Source organism: Tamandua tetradactyla, chromosome 12 (genome assembly GCF_023851605.1).
Source record: "Tamandua tetradactyla isolate mTamTet1 chromosome 12, mTamTet1.pri, whole genome shotgun sequence".
In the NCBI taxonomy this organism is placed as follows: domain Eukaryota; kingdom Metazoa; phylum Chordata; class Mammalia; order Pilosa; family Myrmecophagidae; genus Tamandua; species Tamandua tetradactyla.
The window spans coordinates 33486970-33504437 of NC_135338.1; the positions used below are offsets into that span (position 1 = coordinate 33486970).

Here is a 17468-nt window from a genome sequence, read left to right on the forward strand (position 1 = left end):
TTTCTAAAAGGCAACCCCTGCACCCTCCCCAGGATGCTGCAGGGACAGCCTTTGCCCTCAGTTTCCCTCTTATCTCTGTGACTCCCTTTTCCTTCTGTCCTTCCCCTAGGAGGTTCCCATTCTGAACCTGGGAATTCTAACAATGGCAGATGGCCTTGGGACCAAGTCCATTTGTAGTGTCCTCTAGCCCTACCTCCATATCAGGGATGGCCCATCCTCTGGGGGCGGGGAGGGGGGGCTTTAATCCAGGGCCAGCTCAAAGCTGCAGACACATGTAGTGTTCTCTGGGGGAAATGAAGGCCTGTGTTCTCGCCCAGCCCCCACCCACTGCTCCCAGAACTACCTTCACACGCAGTGCCATCTTCATTCACCCAGTACCCGCTGTCGCAGGCCGAGCAGGTGAAGGAACCCTCAGTGTTGAGGCAGAGGCCGGTAGGACACGAGGCCCGGCTGGCACACTCATCGACATCTGAAACGGGCCATCGGGTTTTGTGTGGGGCCCTTTCCGCACAGCCACACTGACAGGCAGGCAGGTCTCGGCAGGGATGGGCTGGGCGGCACAGTTAGCGATGTGGGACTTGGTGTGGATTGGGGAGGCGTGCACAGAGGGGAAGGAACCATGGGCTGGGCTTGTCCGGCTCTGCATGGGGAAGGGTGCTCCAGCCTCTTTGTACCTTGGCAGCCCTTCTCGTCCGGGGTGACCTCATAGCCCTGTTCACAAGAGCACCTAAAAGAGCCTTCCAGGTTGATGCATCTTCCGTGGGCACAGACCCCTGTGGTCAGACACTCATTCACATCTGTGGGAGAGAAGTTCCAGAAGGCAGGTGAGCTGCCTCTCCGTCATGCAGCCCTTAAGGGTAGACTTTGAATGTCTCAGTAGTGAGAGCAGGGAGCTGGCCTTGAGAGGAGCTGTGGGCTTCACTGGGAAGACCATAAAGCCATGATTCCTTATTCTTGCTCCCGCCCTTCCACCCTGGGCTCACTTCATCCCTTTCTAGGGCTGCACATAGCCTAGAAAAGGAGGCCCCAACCCTGGAGCTGCTTTGGCCTATCCCAGGACACCTAGGGTGAAGTGCCCAAGACCCTTGGCTCATCCTACAGAGAGTCTGAACTTCTCTGGCCTCCTACCTGCCCACCACACTGATGTGCTCCTATGTTCCCAGCCAAATAGCCAGCTTCAACAGGTGGGTGGGCAGTGGGGAGAGCAGTCAGGCTGCAGCTGGGTGGCTGAGAGGCAGTCTCGAGGGCCTGGGAAAGGTCTGCCCTCTCCAGAGCCTCAAAGCATCCATTCAAAACACAGCTCTTCCTGGCATTCTGAACCCGGGGCCCCTCTTCCTGCGGGCACCGGGGGGGAAAATCACCCCTCCTATCGCTGACATGCAGCCCACTCTGGAGGGAGAAGAGCAACCAGTGTTTAGTAAGGCACTGCTGTTCAGATGCAAGAGAACAGAAGACTCCTCCCGGGAACCGCAGAAGAGCCTGGCTGCTGGCTCGCACCACCCAAGTCAGCCTCTTCCTAAGATGCCTGGCACCTCATCTCACCCAGCAGGATCCAGCCACAGAAGCTCCCGGGACCTTGGGTTTTATAGCTCCTGGATGGGTATGGCCAAGGAGCAGAAGAGGCCTCCGCCCCAGCCAACTCAGACGGCAGCACACCAGTAACTGAAGCACACACCCATCACAGGCCCAGCGTCAGCTGGGAACCCAGCTGGATCACAGAGGACAATAGCCTCCAAGCTGCATCCCCCTGCCCACCTCTTTCCCTCCCTGTGGGTGGGCTCCACTGGGGGTCTCAAGGCCAAACAACCCCCTCAGAGCCTTGGCAAGCTGCTCTCACCTACGCAGCTCCCACTCTGGCCCCTGTAGCCCTCTTCACAGGGCAGGCAAGTGTAGGAGCCAGGGGAGTTGATGCATCTTCCATCAGGGCAGGTGCCAGGATGACGGCATTCGTTGATATCTGCAAAATAACAGCCCCTCCCTCGGTCACCCCTGGGAACTACATATCCTTGACCCTGCCTTTGGTTGGAGAGAGGGATGTCAGTTTCTCCACAGATTGAAACTAGGAAAGATTGAGAGTTGTCCTGTTCCCAGCCGCTGGACATCAACTCCAACTCCCACCCACTGTCCTGGACAAAAGACAGAGATGGAAGAATTTTAAAATTAGAAAGGAAGACTCCCTGGGTGGGTGCAATAGGTTGTAGTTACCATTAGCTCTGGGAGGATCAAAGAGCTGGAGCATTTGGGATGAGCCTCCATATCTCCATTAGTGAACGCCTGTTCCTTTACAAGTGGTGACCATTACTGGGATTGAACATGTCTGGCCCAGCCAGCGAAGGCAATATGAGCTTCTTTGCACTAGGAAATGAGGACTGAGGAAGAGTCTGTATCTTGCATATGGCCAATATTGGCCCTGAGCCAAGTACAAACTTAGGATGGGGGCTGGCAAGTCTTCTCTGCTGGAGAGCTGTCAGACCTTTCTTCTAGCTAAGAACCCAGTCAGGGTCATGGAACCCACTCTGGTGAGACCCCAGGAAAGTCAGCCAGAAAGGCTGAACTGAACACCAACAGGACAGAGAGAAAAAGAGGAGGGTGAGGAGCAGCCAGTCCTGGAAGACTAAGAAGGAGGAGGAGGAGGGAGATCTTATCTCTAAGAGCTGCAGGGCAGGGTTCTTCCTGGTAAGACCTGGCATACTGGAAAGTCCATCATAAGCAAACATCCCAAGGCACCCAGGGCACTGGGTCTGAGTTAGAGAGGGCACAGGACTTGTCCTCCAGGCCAGAATTGCAAAAGGGCCTTGCATTCTTCCAGCTCAACCCCAATAGTAACTTCTGGTCACTATTCATGACCAATAGATTGGCTGAGCTCCAGAAGCAGCACAAGATCTAAACCTCCTAAACAGGTAATTATTCTCCTGGAGGAAGTCAGTAAGCTTGTACAGAGTGAGACCCCCTGCTGCCTGGGAGGAAGACCTACTCAGCACCTATGGATGTAAAAGAAGGGCACATTTCTGGAATGCAAGAGACAGGGCATACGGTCAGAAAACTGGTCTTCTGCAAAGGGACAAAGCCCAGTAGTTGTTGCAAAGGGTCAGAGACCCTAAAGTGGAGGTGAAAATGAGTTCCCCTGAGGTTCAATTTGCAGATGAAGTCAGAACTGGGGTTCTCTCAATCCCAAATTTTCTTCCTGATAAGAGTGGGTCTTGCCACTCTCCCAGTGTGCAAAGAGGATCCAGAATAGGAACAAACCCATAGAGCATGTAGTCATTCACAGAGCTCTGCTAGGAGACACCTAGTACTCTCCGTGACAGATGAAGGCAATATAGGGGACATTGAGATAAGGCTCTTCTCTGGAAAGAGGGCAGCCAAGAGTCCCACACTGGGTTGTGGTGACACCAGGCTAAACTGTTCTACTCTAAATTTTCTGTAAAGGCAGAGATGGAGCATTAAGACAGGAAAAGTGAAGGATCTAGAACCACCAACTTTGGCCACCTAGGAGGGAGCAACCAGCACCAAGCCTAGTGGGCCTAAACGGAGTACTTGGAGGAGGCTGGGAAGAGCCATTGGGAAAGATGAGCATTCTCAATGCTAATCTCTGCTTCAGGAATGCAATACCTTAGGGAAAAGAGAAAGAAATTGAGGACAGGATCCTCTTTTGAGACTGTGGCGTGAAGAAAGGAAGTCTTTGAGTTTCTTCCCCAGGAATTAGGTAACATAGGAAGGAGATTAGGTCCATCACAGTCAAGAATCCAAAGTCTGTCCCTCCACAGCACAATTTCTGGAGGTGGTGCATGAAGGGTCTTTTGTTGGGCATTTAGGAGATATGTGGTTCGCACTGATGCAGTTTACTAAATATTTCCAGCTTCTGACTTTATGGCCTGTGCTTCCTGGCCCCGTGTGGTTGTGTGGGGCCATGGGACTAGCTGGCCAATGGGCTGTGACTGGATATGATGTGAGTAATTTATGGACGAAAGCATTTAATTGTGTGTTAACTCTCAGGGTGTTGGGTGCTCTTTCTTTCTTCCATGGAGACTGGAAAGGAGACATTTGAGATGTGGCTGCTCCTTTAGTTTGGTTCTAGAGTGAGGAAACGTGGCCCCCAGCTAATCCCTGATGGACAGGTAGCATGGGTGGGAGATAAACCTTTGCTGTTCTAAGTCAGTAAGGTTGGGGGTTACTTATTAATCCAGCATATTGGTCCATCCAGGCACATCACTGCTGGCTTCTTCCCCAAACCAGAACTCCAGCCAGTGATTATGAAATGTGAGAAGTTCTGTCGGCAAGAGGGGGAGAGAAGGCAGAAGATCAAAGCAACCTCTCAGCCTCCACCTGAGCCAGAGAAGAGCTCTCCTGAGTGGGAATGGAGATAACAGAGCCATTAGTCAAGCCAATCAAAAGGAGCCAGATAAAGATTCTGAATCTAGTGAAGCCTGTCACCCCATAACCTGAGGCAGCTCCACCAGCCTCTTAGTGCTTGGATTGGGAGCAGTGACAGGTGCAGATTTTTCTGCCTAGTCTGGCGTCTGAATTTTATCTAAAATTATGGTATGCTCTGATAGGTTAGAATACTCCTGCTATTGGGGGCAGGGGCTAGCTATCTCATTTATTGTTGATCTGGGGCTCAACAAATGTTTGCTGACCAAAAAACATGGATCTAAAACTTCACCCACTACCCTCTTGGTATAAGGCTGCTGTGGAGACCCAAGAATACCTATGGGAACAGGGACCAACTTGCAAGATCTGCTGTCTGTGCTCTGTGAGGATCCTGGAGCTTCTCTAACCAGGTCTTCAATCTTTACATTAAGAAATATAAGGGTACCCACTTGTTGAGAGAGTACATTGAGGGGGGGTGCTCAGACAGGGACCAGAAGTTCAGGTGACCTTGGATGGGTAGAGTGTGGGGGCAGCAAATGCCACTGAGACTGTTGGGTGGGTCTCTCTCCAGATAGGCCAGTCCTGTAACAAGACTTTGAGTTTTAAGTACAGAGAGTGGTTTCTTAGTTGGAGAAAGTAGAGGGAAAGGAAATTGACTGGGCTTCTGGGGACATGGGCCAGGTCTGTGGTTACCGATGGAAACCTGGAGAAGCACAAGGGCTACATCATTCTTTCAGCAGACTCAGAGTGTCTTTCCTGGGCCAAGAACTCAGCCTGACCTCTCGGCTGAGGCATGTGTCTAGACCTTTCCTCTGGAAGGGAAGGGGACAAGCCAGAGGACTGGATTAGGGTGTGTGTGGGGTGTATATATGATAAAGAACAAGGCCTTGGGATAGCAATATTACCCACTATTTACTGAAGGCCCCTATGTGCTAGAGACCCATGCCAAGCACTTTGTATCTATTAATTTGATCCTCACAAGCACCTCTGGGATGAACACTATGGTTCCCCAAGCTTCAGATGTGGAGATTAAAGAGTCAAACCCAGGCCTGTCTCCACCAGAGCCTGTGCCCTTAACACAGCCTAGTTAGTTTGTACTTCAGAAGTCAGACGTTTTCAGTGTTCTGGTATTTTGTATTTTCTTGGTTCATTTCCTTTAGTTTGCCTTTTCTTTTCTTAGTAAATTCTAACATTAAGTTCCTGAGGCTGTTGTGATGCTTAAATGAGGTAATTTAACCAGTACCTGGCACAGTGCCCGACATATATTAGGATCCATCAAACTACCTCCTTTCACTCTCCATTCTCTGGAAAAATGTCAGACTGTCTCATCTCCATCTTGCTAAGGCTTACAAGGGGAATGTGTTCTGGCTTTGGTTGTGGTGGTGGTGGTTTGAAGCTCTATGTACCCCAGAAAAACATGTTCTTAAATCTAATCCATTCCTATGGGTGTGAACCATGTAAATAGGACCTATTGATGAGGTTACTTCAGTTAGGGTGTGGTCCACTTTATTTAGGATGGGTCCTAATCCTTTTGCTGGAGTCCTTTAAAAACAGAATGAACACACAGAGAGAGAGGAGAAAGCCACAGAAGAAGCTGAAAGCAGTGAAACCCGGAAGAGGAGGGAGAGGCCAGTAGATGCAGCCATGCACCTTGCCATGTGACAGAAGAGTCAAGGATCACCAGCATATGGTCTTTGGTTATTGCCTCAATGATGCCTTGATTTGGACATTTTCTCAGCCTAAAAACTGTAAACTAATAAATTCCCATTTTTCAAGCCGAATCATTTCATGGTATTTGCTTTAAGCAGACTAGGAAACGGAAACAGTCATGTTTAGGCCGGAGTGTTAAAGGGAGGTACGAAGAGGGAGACGTTGAGAGGGCTCCAGGAGAGAGTGAGATGCCAAGGGTGTGGGGTATGGGTGGGGTACAGACAGAGAGTTGGCTGTCTGGAACCCACACCTCTCTCCTTTTCAAAGACCTTTGAGAGTCTGAATTTCCCTTCCATGGGAATGACAGTAAGGGGTGGGGGATGCTCCCTTCACAATGTACACAAGTTCATCCCTCACCTCCAGGACCCTCTGAAACCAAGCAAATCCTGGCTGGGGGAAATCTGAGAGCTAGGATGAGTCTGGTTTAAGCTTGAACCCAGGGCAAGTTTCTTTCCAGAGAAAGCTTTGATTTATCCTCACTTATTCCTGTCTTAGCCAGACTTAACAGCACATAGTCTAGGTCTCCTTCAAGCATTTGATGCCTCAGTGTGGCAGGTAGGGGATAGTGGCAGAGCTGCCAGGAGGGCTTCAGAGCTGGGATGACAGTGACAGGCTTGAGCTAATCCGTGAGGAGACCTGAGCTTGGTAACATGGCAACCACTCTTTTGCTGAGCCAGGAAAGTGGGGGAGGGATCTGGGTTCTCATTAATTCATTCAACAAGTATTTAGATCCATCCATGCATGGGTTGTCTAAGGACATGATCCAGCCCAAGTTGCTCACAGTCTAACAAGCTTTAGCAAGACGGCCAAGGTCAAGGTCTTAGCTGACTCCCAGATAGACACTTACCCTCTGCCACACAAGGGAAGTGACATTTTTCAAGACAAAGGGGCAGAGATATCCCAGGGCAGGCCTGGACATGGAGGAAGATATAGCAGAGGCAGTTGGTATATTCTCAGGTTTTCCTGTAGATGAAGTTATCTGTACTCCCCTGCTGCAAGGGGGTACATAGGAGGCCACCATATCACTGAGGGGATGGAAAGGCTCAAGAGTTCCCACACATATCTCTGCCCATAGGGATGGGGTCAGCATCAAAGGGCCTAGCTGGGAATAAGCTAGAATGGGGGTTAGTGGTGGGAATAAGTGGGGGAGGGACTGGGAGATGGGGCAGGGCAGGAGGTTGTCAGGCTTCCCTCCCTTATTCCCCTTTCTTACCTTGGCAGTGTCCCTTCCTGACCATGATGTAGCCCTGGTCACACTCGCAGTGGTATGAACCCTCGGTGTTGGTGCACTGCCCCCCTGTGCACACCCCTGGCTGCTCACACTCGTCTATATCTGTGAACACAGAGAAAAGTCCAGAGTTGGGTTCTGGAGCATCTCTTCCAGAGGCCAAGGCCAAGGCTATTTGTGCTGAGGTCCAGGTGGGGAAGGCATACTTGCTGATGGCATGATTAACAGGAGAGGCTCCTAGGCTAGGGTTGAAAAAGATCCTAGATCTTTAGACCCCTGCTAAACCCCTGAGCTCCTTCCTTCCAGGGAATGCTATTCTTTGGAGCTCATCTGGGCCATCATAGCTGTCTCCTCACCCTTGCACCAGGGCTGGGCTTCGGTGAGGTGGCAAGCCACATGGCGTGACCCGAGGAGGCCAACAAAGTCTCCGGCCTTGTCCCCTGGCCCCAGTACATCCCCAGGGGTGTTCTCCTAGAACTCTTCTTAAAGACCTTCTTACAGGTTAGCAACCAGTGTGAGACAGCACCTTAGGCAGCCTTGGATCTGCAGGGCATGGTTTATTTCACTCTCCAACCACATAGGTGCCCCATGATGGCTCTAAAGCCCAACCCTGGCATGCCACCCCCTGCTCAAACCTCTAAGAGGGTACCCTATTGCCTCCAATCCTGCTTTCTGCCTGGCTCACAAGCCCCTTTGCCACTACCTGGCCCCAGCCTGACTCTAGCCTCTTATTCCCATGTGCCCCTTGGTAATAACCGAGACTATCCCACATTCCCACTGGTCTAGCCTCCAAGCCTTTGTTTATGCAAAATCCTCTGTTTGAGGTATCTTCTTTCACCTTGGTTATCAGCAAGTTCCTACTGCCATTTCAAGGACTGGTTCAATTTACCAACTTGCAATTGCTCTGCTCAACCCCCACCCCAACCCTTATCCCCCATCAAATTAACACACTGCTTCAACCAGTGTTAAACCACTTCTTGGAATCATTAAATTAAATGAGATAATCCAGTGCTGGCGCAAGGGAAGCAATGAAGAAATGTTGTTGGTGGTGGTTGTTATTCTAGCGTTAAAGCTACCCTGTAAAATCTAAGCTCCTCAGCCTACTATGTGAAATCTTTCATGATCTGTCCCTGCCTGCTTCTGGCTTGTCTCCTGCCTCCCACACACATCTTAGGCTCAGCAACACAGGGCTGTTTCTGAGCTTTCTGTGCATACTGTTCCCTTGTTGGGGTGGCCTTCCCCACCCACCCGCTTGGCTATCTCCTGCCACCCCTCAGGAGCCAGTCCTTATAGCTACTGTTTATTCACTTGCCTGCCTCTCTGCCTTACTGTGTGAGCATTCCCTGTGCCCAGCACAGAACCTGGTGTGTACTGTGCCCAGTAAGTGCTTAGCGAGTGAATCAAATAATGATTTGTTTATGGAGAGTGCTTTCACCTAAGAAGTACTTTGGAAGACTTTAGAAAGTGGCCGAGTTACTGCCAGAATGTATGGAAATGCACATTCCCAGGTCCACATCCAGAAATTCTGACCCAGCAGTACTGGGCAGACACAGGAACCTACATTTTTAAACCAGTCCAGGCAATTCTGAGATCATTGGTCCTCGCTTTGAGAAACCCTAACCCCAATGGAAAGAGCAGGAAACTGAGAGACAGAGCCTCAAGTCTCAGTGGAAACTTGATAAAGAACCCACAAATCAAACTGCCCTTGGCATTGCCTAATAGCAGGTGCTGGGGAAACAGAATCACTCTCTGGAGAAAAATAAAACTGGGCTCTTCACACCCAAACAAAAGTGACCTCAAGTGGATTGAAGCATAACCACAGAAGTTAGAAGTATAACTTCAGTTAAAGGTGGGGAAAGACTTTTTAAGTCAAGTTTCAAAAGCATAAAGAATAAGAGAAAAAGGTAAATTTCAATACATCATAATTAAGGATTTTTGTTGAAAGAAGTACATATGGATAAGATTAATGGGCCAAAGAGTGAATGGGAGAGTTGCAATATCTAAACCTAGCAAAGAATCTAGAGTACATAAGGGAATGCCTAAAGAGCAGCAAGGAAAATAGCAGCAAGCATTGGAAAAATGAGCAAAAGAAATGAACAAGAATTTACAGATAAAGAAACTAAAAAAGCTAATGTTGGAAGAGATGCTCGCACTTATTAGCAACAATTAAGATGATGAAAACCTTTATGAGATAATTAAAATAATGGGATAACACTTTGTAAAGAAAAATTGGGAAAGTCAGTAGTATCTTGGACAAGACCTCGTCAAGCACAGCCCTGGAGAAGCACTTAGAGCTGCCCTCAGACCCTGGTCTTCCACTGGGCAGAGGCCCCCAGACACCTGGGCTAGCACAGAACCCCTCCTCGGGGCTTACCTTCTCTGCAGCAGCTACTGCACCTTCCAGGCCAGCTCCTCTTGCAGAGAGCAGAGCTGCCGACCCACAACCCCCACTGAGGCGAGAGGCAGCCAAGGCACTGAGAAGCCCCTTGCCCAAGCCTCTCCCCTTGCCCCTCCGGCCTGTTCTTAGCACCGTAGCCTGAGTCAATTCCCTGCAAGCCAGCTGACTCCTTGCCACCCTTCTGCTTTCAAACCTCTCATGGCTGCCCACTGCCCATGGGACAGAATCCAAGCACTTCAGCCTGACACTCAAGACACTTCACAAACTGGCTTCAACTCCTGCCACTTCCTGTCACACTGAATTTATCCTTGTTCCCAGAGTGTGCCAAGCCCATTCACTACTTTGCCTTCTGCAGAAATGGTTCCCTTTACCTGGAACACCCTCTGCACCCTCCATTCCTATTTGTGCCCCATGGAAGTGTCCAATGCCCTGCCTGGGATGGAGGGTGTCGGGGGAAGCCAAGCATGCTGTGGAATGGGAATGGCTTTCCTTCTCTTTCCATGTCTCCCACAGCTAGGTGTGAGATCCTTGGGCTTTTTATTTCCCTCTCTGAGCCTCAGTTTCCTAAACTGTAAAATGGGGATATTGATGTTACTGTAGGGGGCTGAGATGCTGAACAATTGTACGGTCGTGTGAGGGCCTGCAGATGGCAAAGCTCATCACACAGCAGCTCAAACACCCCTGGGGAAACCTTCCCTAATTCTGCCATCTGGAGCCAGCTCCCTCCTCCTCTGGATCCCACAGACTCATCATTCACATCTTACCCTTCTCAGTCTCTCCAGAGCCTTGAATAAGCTTGGAACATAGCAGGTGCTCAGAGCTCAGGTGGGGAATGAATGAGTGAATAAATGCAACCAATTCTCCCACCTTTTGATTAAGTTAGGTCGTTTGTCTCTTCTACTTTCTCCTTTCCTCTACAATCAAGTGAGAGGATCTGGATGGCTTGGTCTCTGAGGGCAGATCCTTGGGCAGACATGGATGGGGGTTGGAAGCCTAAGGGACTCTGGCAATGGGATTATGTGCCCCCTTCCTTGAGGGCTCTGTGCGTCCTCTGGGTTACTCCGGCCAGAGCCAATGGTGTGAGCCCCAAGAATGGAGGGGCCATTCTCTGGGTGGAGGATTCCAACTGGGTTATGACTCTAAGGCACTGCTTGGGAAGTCTGACATTATATATTCTTTGAGAACTCATTCATAAAAATATATGTAGAGTGTTTTGTGTAACAGCATAAATACTGCATATTAAAAGGTTTTGCTTTGGTGGCAGTCTTTACCTAGGGTCTCCAAGCAGTGGACCAGGCCTTCCCAGGGGAGCTTGAAGTCTTGCAGGCATCTCCAAGCTGCTGGGGACCCGTGTTCCTCTCAAAGGTACTCCCTGCTCTCCAGTCTGCTGGGATTCCCAGCTCTGCATTCTCATGGGCCGTCTTCCACCCCCAACATCTCCAGACCAGTTCCCTGACCCCCTCACACTCTGCTCCAGCCACACTTGCTTGAGGCTTTGTGTTGCTCTTCCTTCCAGTCTCAGCCTAAAGGATTTGCTTCCTCCCAGGTATGGTTCAGATCCCTTTCTGTCCTTGGCTCCCGCACTCCCCACCTTGCAGCACGGTGGCTGGGCTCTGGAACCACCGGGTTCCACCTCCTCCCAGCACTGGAAGCAGAATGCCCCATGCCAGCCTGGCACCCCACGCCTGGCGTGGAGCAGCCCCCATGAACAATGGCCGAGCCGATGGAGGAAGGAACAAACAAAAGTTTCCTGGGGAAGCCAAGTGATATAGCAGGCAGGCTCGTCGCCTCCCTGTGGGGCCACACAGTGAGGAGGGTTTGTCCTGGGGTAAAGGTGAGCTCCACTTACCTTGGCACTCCTGCGTGGCTCCTGATGTGGCCAGCATGTAGCCGGGGTAGCAGAAGCAGGAGTAGGAGCCCACGCGGTTGACACAGCGCCCTCTTCCTGCGCAGGGATCCCTGAGACACTCGTTATCATCTGAGCCAGAGGAAGGGGGGAGGGAGGTCAGGGGGCCCAGCAGCACCTTTCTTTGGGCACACTAGGGGACTGAGCAAGGGATGGTGCTGTGGGGCAAGGACAGGGTGAGGGAACAGAGGAGGCGGAGGAGATGAAAACTTTCCAGGGCTGGGAGCCCTGCCACTGGCCCACCAGGCCCACTCAGGCAGCTTCCCAGGATCTCTTCCCTGCTGCATGCCCCTCTCCCCCAGGGGCTGGCAATCACCTCCTTTCTCCATCAAGGCCACATCCAGTGCTCATTTTAATCAGATCTCCCTTGCATAAAAATATTGGTAGTGAGGGGAAGGTTGGGTCCATACTCAACAATTTGCCTTGGCCTCAACAATTGACAACAAGGGCAGGCCTTGGTCTGCTCTGCAGGCAGCAGGATGACCAGTCTCAGGGGCAGGCTGATTTCAGAGCTGAGGGCCACCAGGGAATTGTTGAGGTGCGTGGGTGTGGACTCCCTCTTTCCCAGAGTCCTGAGACTCAGCAGATGATGCTCATGGTGACTGGTCTTTCCCCAAAGGTCAAGGTTAGCTTTGTCCATGGGGACTGCACTCCTCCTAACTCCATCAACCACGCAGCACTGCTTCATCTCCCACTGTCTGGACTTTTGACTCCGTCCACTGCCCTTGCTCCTATCTACCCAGCCACTAAGCGAGCCCAGGATGCTGCAGCGAATACCCATGCAGTAGGCCTGGCTTGGGTGCAGCCGGTAGCCAGGACTGCAGATGCATTTGTATCCATCTGGGAGGTTCACGCAGGTGCCAGGGCCACAGATGTTAGTGGCCTCCACGGCACATCGATCAATGCCTGTGGGAGAAAGAGCAAGGCAAAGGTCATGGCGGGTTAGGGGATGGGCAAAGGCAGTGGGAAGTAGTGGGGAGAGTATGTGGGCAGGGCGAGGGGCCTCAGAGGACCAACAGAAGTCTTTCTCCACCCTTAGCCAGGCCCTCCCACATCCACACAAAGCATGGCCTCATCTAAGACCCTGCTGGGACCTCTACCCAGGGCCCTGAGCCATACTCAGGGTGGAGCTCACAACAGTTCATCCCCCTGACCAAGATGCAGTGGGTTCTAGAAACTCATGCCTCCTAGTGGGGGCCTCCCCTACTGAGGCCTCCTGCCTGACCACACCCTGTCCACGGTGCTCAGGGCTGCCTCTCCTGGCAACTCCTGCCCAGGCTCCTCTAGGCAGACAGATCTGGTGAGCAGGGCACATAAGGTCAGTGGAGAAGGGTCTTGAATCCCCACTGAGAATGGCCTGTAAACATAGGGGGTAATGGAAGGGAGGAGTGTGATCAGAGTTGCTCAGAAAGGTCACTCAGGTAGCAAGATGGTAATGGACTGGGCTGGGAAACACCGGGAGCCTCAAGGAACCAGGTGAAATGATTTAAAACCAGGATTGCCTTGGGTGTTAGTAATGGAGTGAAAGTGGGGAAACACGCTGACTTGAGATACATTCTGAACACAAATGCACTCAGGGCTGAGACTATATAGAAGGCAGAGCAATTAGCTTTTTTTGAATTGTATCCCCAATACTAAAAAAGTACTTGGCACTTAGAAGAAGCTGAATGAATGAATAAATGAATATACAAATGATGCTCTCAGTTTCAGTGTCCACCCTAAGGTCTTAGCTCAAAGCCTACATAACAAGACTTCCCCCTCTGCCCCCATAGCCCTAGATAACCTGGGAGGGAGTAGTTCAGGAAGGGGCCAGGGTTGGCCACAGAGGGGCTCAACACTATTTGCTAAACTGAGCTGAATTGAATGTGCAACTGGTCCACTTGCAAGAAAACCCTGTACTCTGGCCTGGCTCCAAATTTGCATCAGCCTGGGAGCTCGTGGGGACCCCCTAGCCAAGCTCTAAATGCGTCCTCAGAGGAGTGAGGTTGGGTGGCGGCTGGGGAGAGGTGGGATCAGGCAAATGGCCACGGCAGGTGGTGTGGGTGGGATAGGGAGAGGAGATTCCCACCTCACTGAGAGCTGCTGCTGCTGCTGCACTGAGCCCCTCCACCTGCCCCCTGCCCCTGCCTCCAGGCCCATTTACTTTGCCTGAACCTCAACATTCCCCAGCAGAGCCCTCAGCCTGGCACAACTTGCTTGCTGAGCAGAGGAAGGAAGAGGATGCTCCCTGGAGCAGTGTTCTAAGTCAGGAGGAGAGAGGTCCTGGGAGAGGGCAGCGGGGCCACCCTGGCTCAGGCTCGGTAAGCCCAGACCTACCCCCATCCCACGCTCTCTGGATGGTACCTTCCAGCAGCAGGGTCTCTCCCTTTGCTGGAGGGGATACAGAAGCACCCTTCTGGGCTGGCTGGCACCCTGGGACCCAGCCCGTGAGGTTAACGAGCAGCTGGAGCCTAGAGAGGGCACGTGGAGCGTGCACACGTGCACACACGTGAGCGCAAACGTGCACAGGAAGCGGCAGCGACAACACCAGCCTTGCTTCTTTTGAACCAAGTCCCCACACAATGAGCCTTTGAGGAGGCACATTCCAGAGCAAGGTGCATTTGCCAGGGCTCTCCCCCACTCTGCCCTCCCCCACCCTATCATTGTAGCTGGCCAGAGGGAGGGGAACGCAGGCTCTCAGGCAGCTAAACAACCTTGAAAAATAGAACTGTTTTTCTTCCCAAAAATTGGCCCTCCCATGGGTAGCTGCCTGCTGCCCGGGTGCTCAGCCGACTTGGGGGAAACAGCCTGGAAGAGCCAGGCTCCTAGAGGCCCAGCTCTACATGCCCTCCTCTTCCAGAGGGCTGCCTGGATTCTCCTGGAAGACCCCCACTTTCCCTGGGGGCTCCTGAGTAGGACCCTCCCCAAAGCACCCCTTCTTTCCCCTCCTCGGCTTGAGCGGCGCTGCAGATGGGACTCCCGTGCCTGCTGGGGTACTCTATGTTCTTTGTCAATGAGGCCGGGGATCTTGAGCCTGGGTGGGAGTTTGCTGGAGACCTCATCTCGTTGGAGAGGCAGAGGAGGAATTCTGCTCACACATCTGCCCTGGAGTTGACTCTGGACAGCCAGGCCTCACCGGGTCGGTGGCCAAAAACACTCAAAGGGCTGGCTGCAGGTACCTGGGGGGCCCAGGGTCACCAGCACTTCAGTGGCCAGGGTCACTTGCTCTTCCTCCTGGGTTTCTGGAACCACCTGTCCAGGCAGTGGTGGAGTTGGTCTTCCCATGGTATCTCCTGCGAAGGGGAGAGGGGAGCCGTTGGGGCCTCACAGCCCCACCTCTTCCCATCATTGAACAGGTGGTCCTCCCCGAGATGCCGGCCACAGCCTTTCCCTCCTCCCTGCTGTTCAGATGCCCAAGAAGCAGGGACGAAGCCTAGGGCTCCTAGTTGCTGAAACCTGCCCTGGCCCCAGAGAGAGTCAGAGCCACTGAGAGCTCTAAGGGGCCTAGAGCACAACCAGTCTCCCCCTCCGTTTCCCTGGCAAGGAGACAGGTTCATAGGAATGGTCCCATGTCCAAGGCCAGACAGCTTGTTTGAGGCAGGGCTGAAGCCCAGGTCTCTTGACTCCCACGTCAGCATTCTTTTCCTTCTGCTTGCAAAGCACTTGACAGTTTAAAGAGCCTGCCGCATGATCAATACCTTATTTGTACTGAGGGGCAGCAGGACAGGCATCAGTGGCCCATTTTCTAGGTAGAGGAAGCCGAAGCTCTACCTTCTGATTGCTAGTCTAGTGTCCTGGTCCCAACACCAGTGACTGTCACGCTGGGTTCTGCAGAGCCCCAAGAGTTTCAAGGAGATAAGAAAAGGGCCACTGGGGAAAAGAGCTCTAGGGTCCCAGTCTACCTCCTGCTTTAGCTATTGCCTCCTCTTTTTTGTTGTTTAATTTTATTTTTTTTAAGTTGTGGTTATATCTATATATATCATCGTATTTGCCCTTTTTAAGTGTTCAATTCAGTGGGATTAAATACATTTCCAATGTTGTGCTACCACTTCCACTGTCTATTACCAAAACTTTTCCATCATTACAAACAGCAACTGTACCCATTAAGCAATAACTTACCCTTCCTCTCCTCCCCAGCTCCAGGTAACCTCTACTGTACTTTTTTGTCCCTCTGAATTTGCTTATTCTAGATATTTCCTATAAGTGGAATCAGACAGTATTTGTCCTTTTGTGTCTGGCTTATTCTGCTTAGCATAATGTTTTCAAGGCCACCCATATAGTGGCATGTGTCAGCACTACATTCCTTTTTATAGCTGAATCATATTCTATTTCACATATATTCTGCATTTTGTTTATCCATTCATCTGCCAATGGCTCTTTGGGTTGTTTTCATCTTTTGACTATCATAAATAATATTACTATTGTGTAAATATTGGGTTGAGTCCCTGCTTTCAATTCTTTTGGGTATATACCTAGAAGTGGGATTGCCAGGTCATATGGTAATTCTATACCTAACTTCCTGAGCGGCTGCCAAACTGTCTTCCACAGCAGCTGCACCATTTTACATTCCCATCATCCTGGTTCCTCATTGGTCTGAGACACGTGCTGAGCAGCAACATGAAATCCAGACAGAGTTCTGTGGCTAGGAAAATATTTGCAAAGCCTCACAGTGCCTCTCACTGACCTCACAGCACCTTACGTGAATAAAGCTCCCAGAATGAGCATTCACATATGTTATGTCATGCATGAGCTCACCGATTCGAGCCCCACGGATTAGCTGGTGAATAGTAAGTAACTCCATGATCATATATGGGGCTCTTCCTTTCCTCCCTTCTCTTTTCCCTGGGAATCTCCAGGAAGTGGGACTCACCTGGGACCCAGGCGGGTACGTGGGGGGCAATGGCCGAGACCTGCACAGAAATGGGAGGAGGTCAGTCTGGGCTCCTCTGTCATCCACCATGGTGTGTGTCCTCCCACCACTTGTACCCCAGCCTCTGGGCTTCCTGCCCAACTCACTCATTCACTCTTTCATTCATTCCAGTTATTGATGAGTTCTTACTATGTGCCAGGGGTTCTGCTTGGCACTTTACATCCACAGTCTTATTTAATCTTCCCAAGTATCCTATGAGCTAGGTGGTATGACAGTAACCCTCCCGGGTGGTTGTAATGATTAAATGAGCTCAGGGTCTTGAACATGGTGGAAAATCAGCAAGTAGTGGTATGGATGCTCTAGCCACATCTCAGATAAAGAAAAAGGAAGTGCTAGAGGTTACTTAGCCTACCTCAGGTCACAGAGCCAGGGGGGTGAAGCCAGGACCAAGGCCACATCTGGGGCCCCTTCCCACAGCCCAGGGACAGAGGCAGAGAGCTGAAGTGGGGAAACAGGAGGAGAAGGACGGGCAGAAGAAGAAAGAGGAACTGGAGCACTGCTGGGATCTATGAGAACACAGAGTTAGAGCTTTGAGCTGAGAGAAAAGGGGAGGAAATTCTGGGGCGGGGATGGGTGTGGGCTGGGAGGCATGCAGGTTGCTCCCAGGAGAGAATGGTCCCTTGGACAAGCAGTATTTGGGGACGGTCAGGTAGGCATTCGGAAGGGTGGTTTTCTTTTTACAGGGGAATCCTGAGTAGGGAAGGGGGTGGGATCCACTTTCTCAGTGAAGTAGTTCGAAGCTATTCACAGCAATGCCTCTACTTCCTTGTTAGCCACTCACATAGGAGACCTGGAGGCTTAAGCAAAACAAGCTCAGAAAGTGCTGAATCCAGAAAAAATCTGGAACCAGCTTGGGACCTTGTCCATTGTGCTTAAAGCTCATGCCAGCCAGGACTAACAGGCCATGTTCCTTCTTCCTTTCTGAAGGGGCCCCAGACAATCTCAA

General features: G+C 51.3%; 1 protein-coding gene across 2 annotated transcripts in view; it reads right to left on the bottom strand.

The window, feature by feature from the left end:
* Positions 1-17468, bottom strand: part of LTBP2 (latent transforming growth factor beta binding protein 2) — a 108202-nt gene that overhangs the window by 11696 nt on the left and 79038 nt on the right. For both annotated transcript variants that reach the window (XM_077123047.1, XM_077123046.1), the window contains 8 exons: positions 16463-16502; positions 14772-14885; positions 12391-12519; positions 11557-11685; positions 7295-7414; positions 1838-1957; positions 675-797; positions 344-469 (listed from right to left, as the gene is read on the bottom strand). In XM_077123047.1, coding sequence (XP_076979162.1) covers positions 344-469; positions 675-797; positions 1838-1957; positions 7295-7414; positions 11557-11685; positions 12391-12519; positions 14772-14885; positions 16463-16502 — 901 coding nt within the window. The remainder of the gene's footprint in view (positions 1-343; positions 470-674; positions 798-1837; positions 1958-7294; positions 7415-11556; positions 11686-12390; positions 12520-14771; positions 14886-16462; positions 16503-17468) is intronic.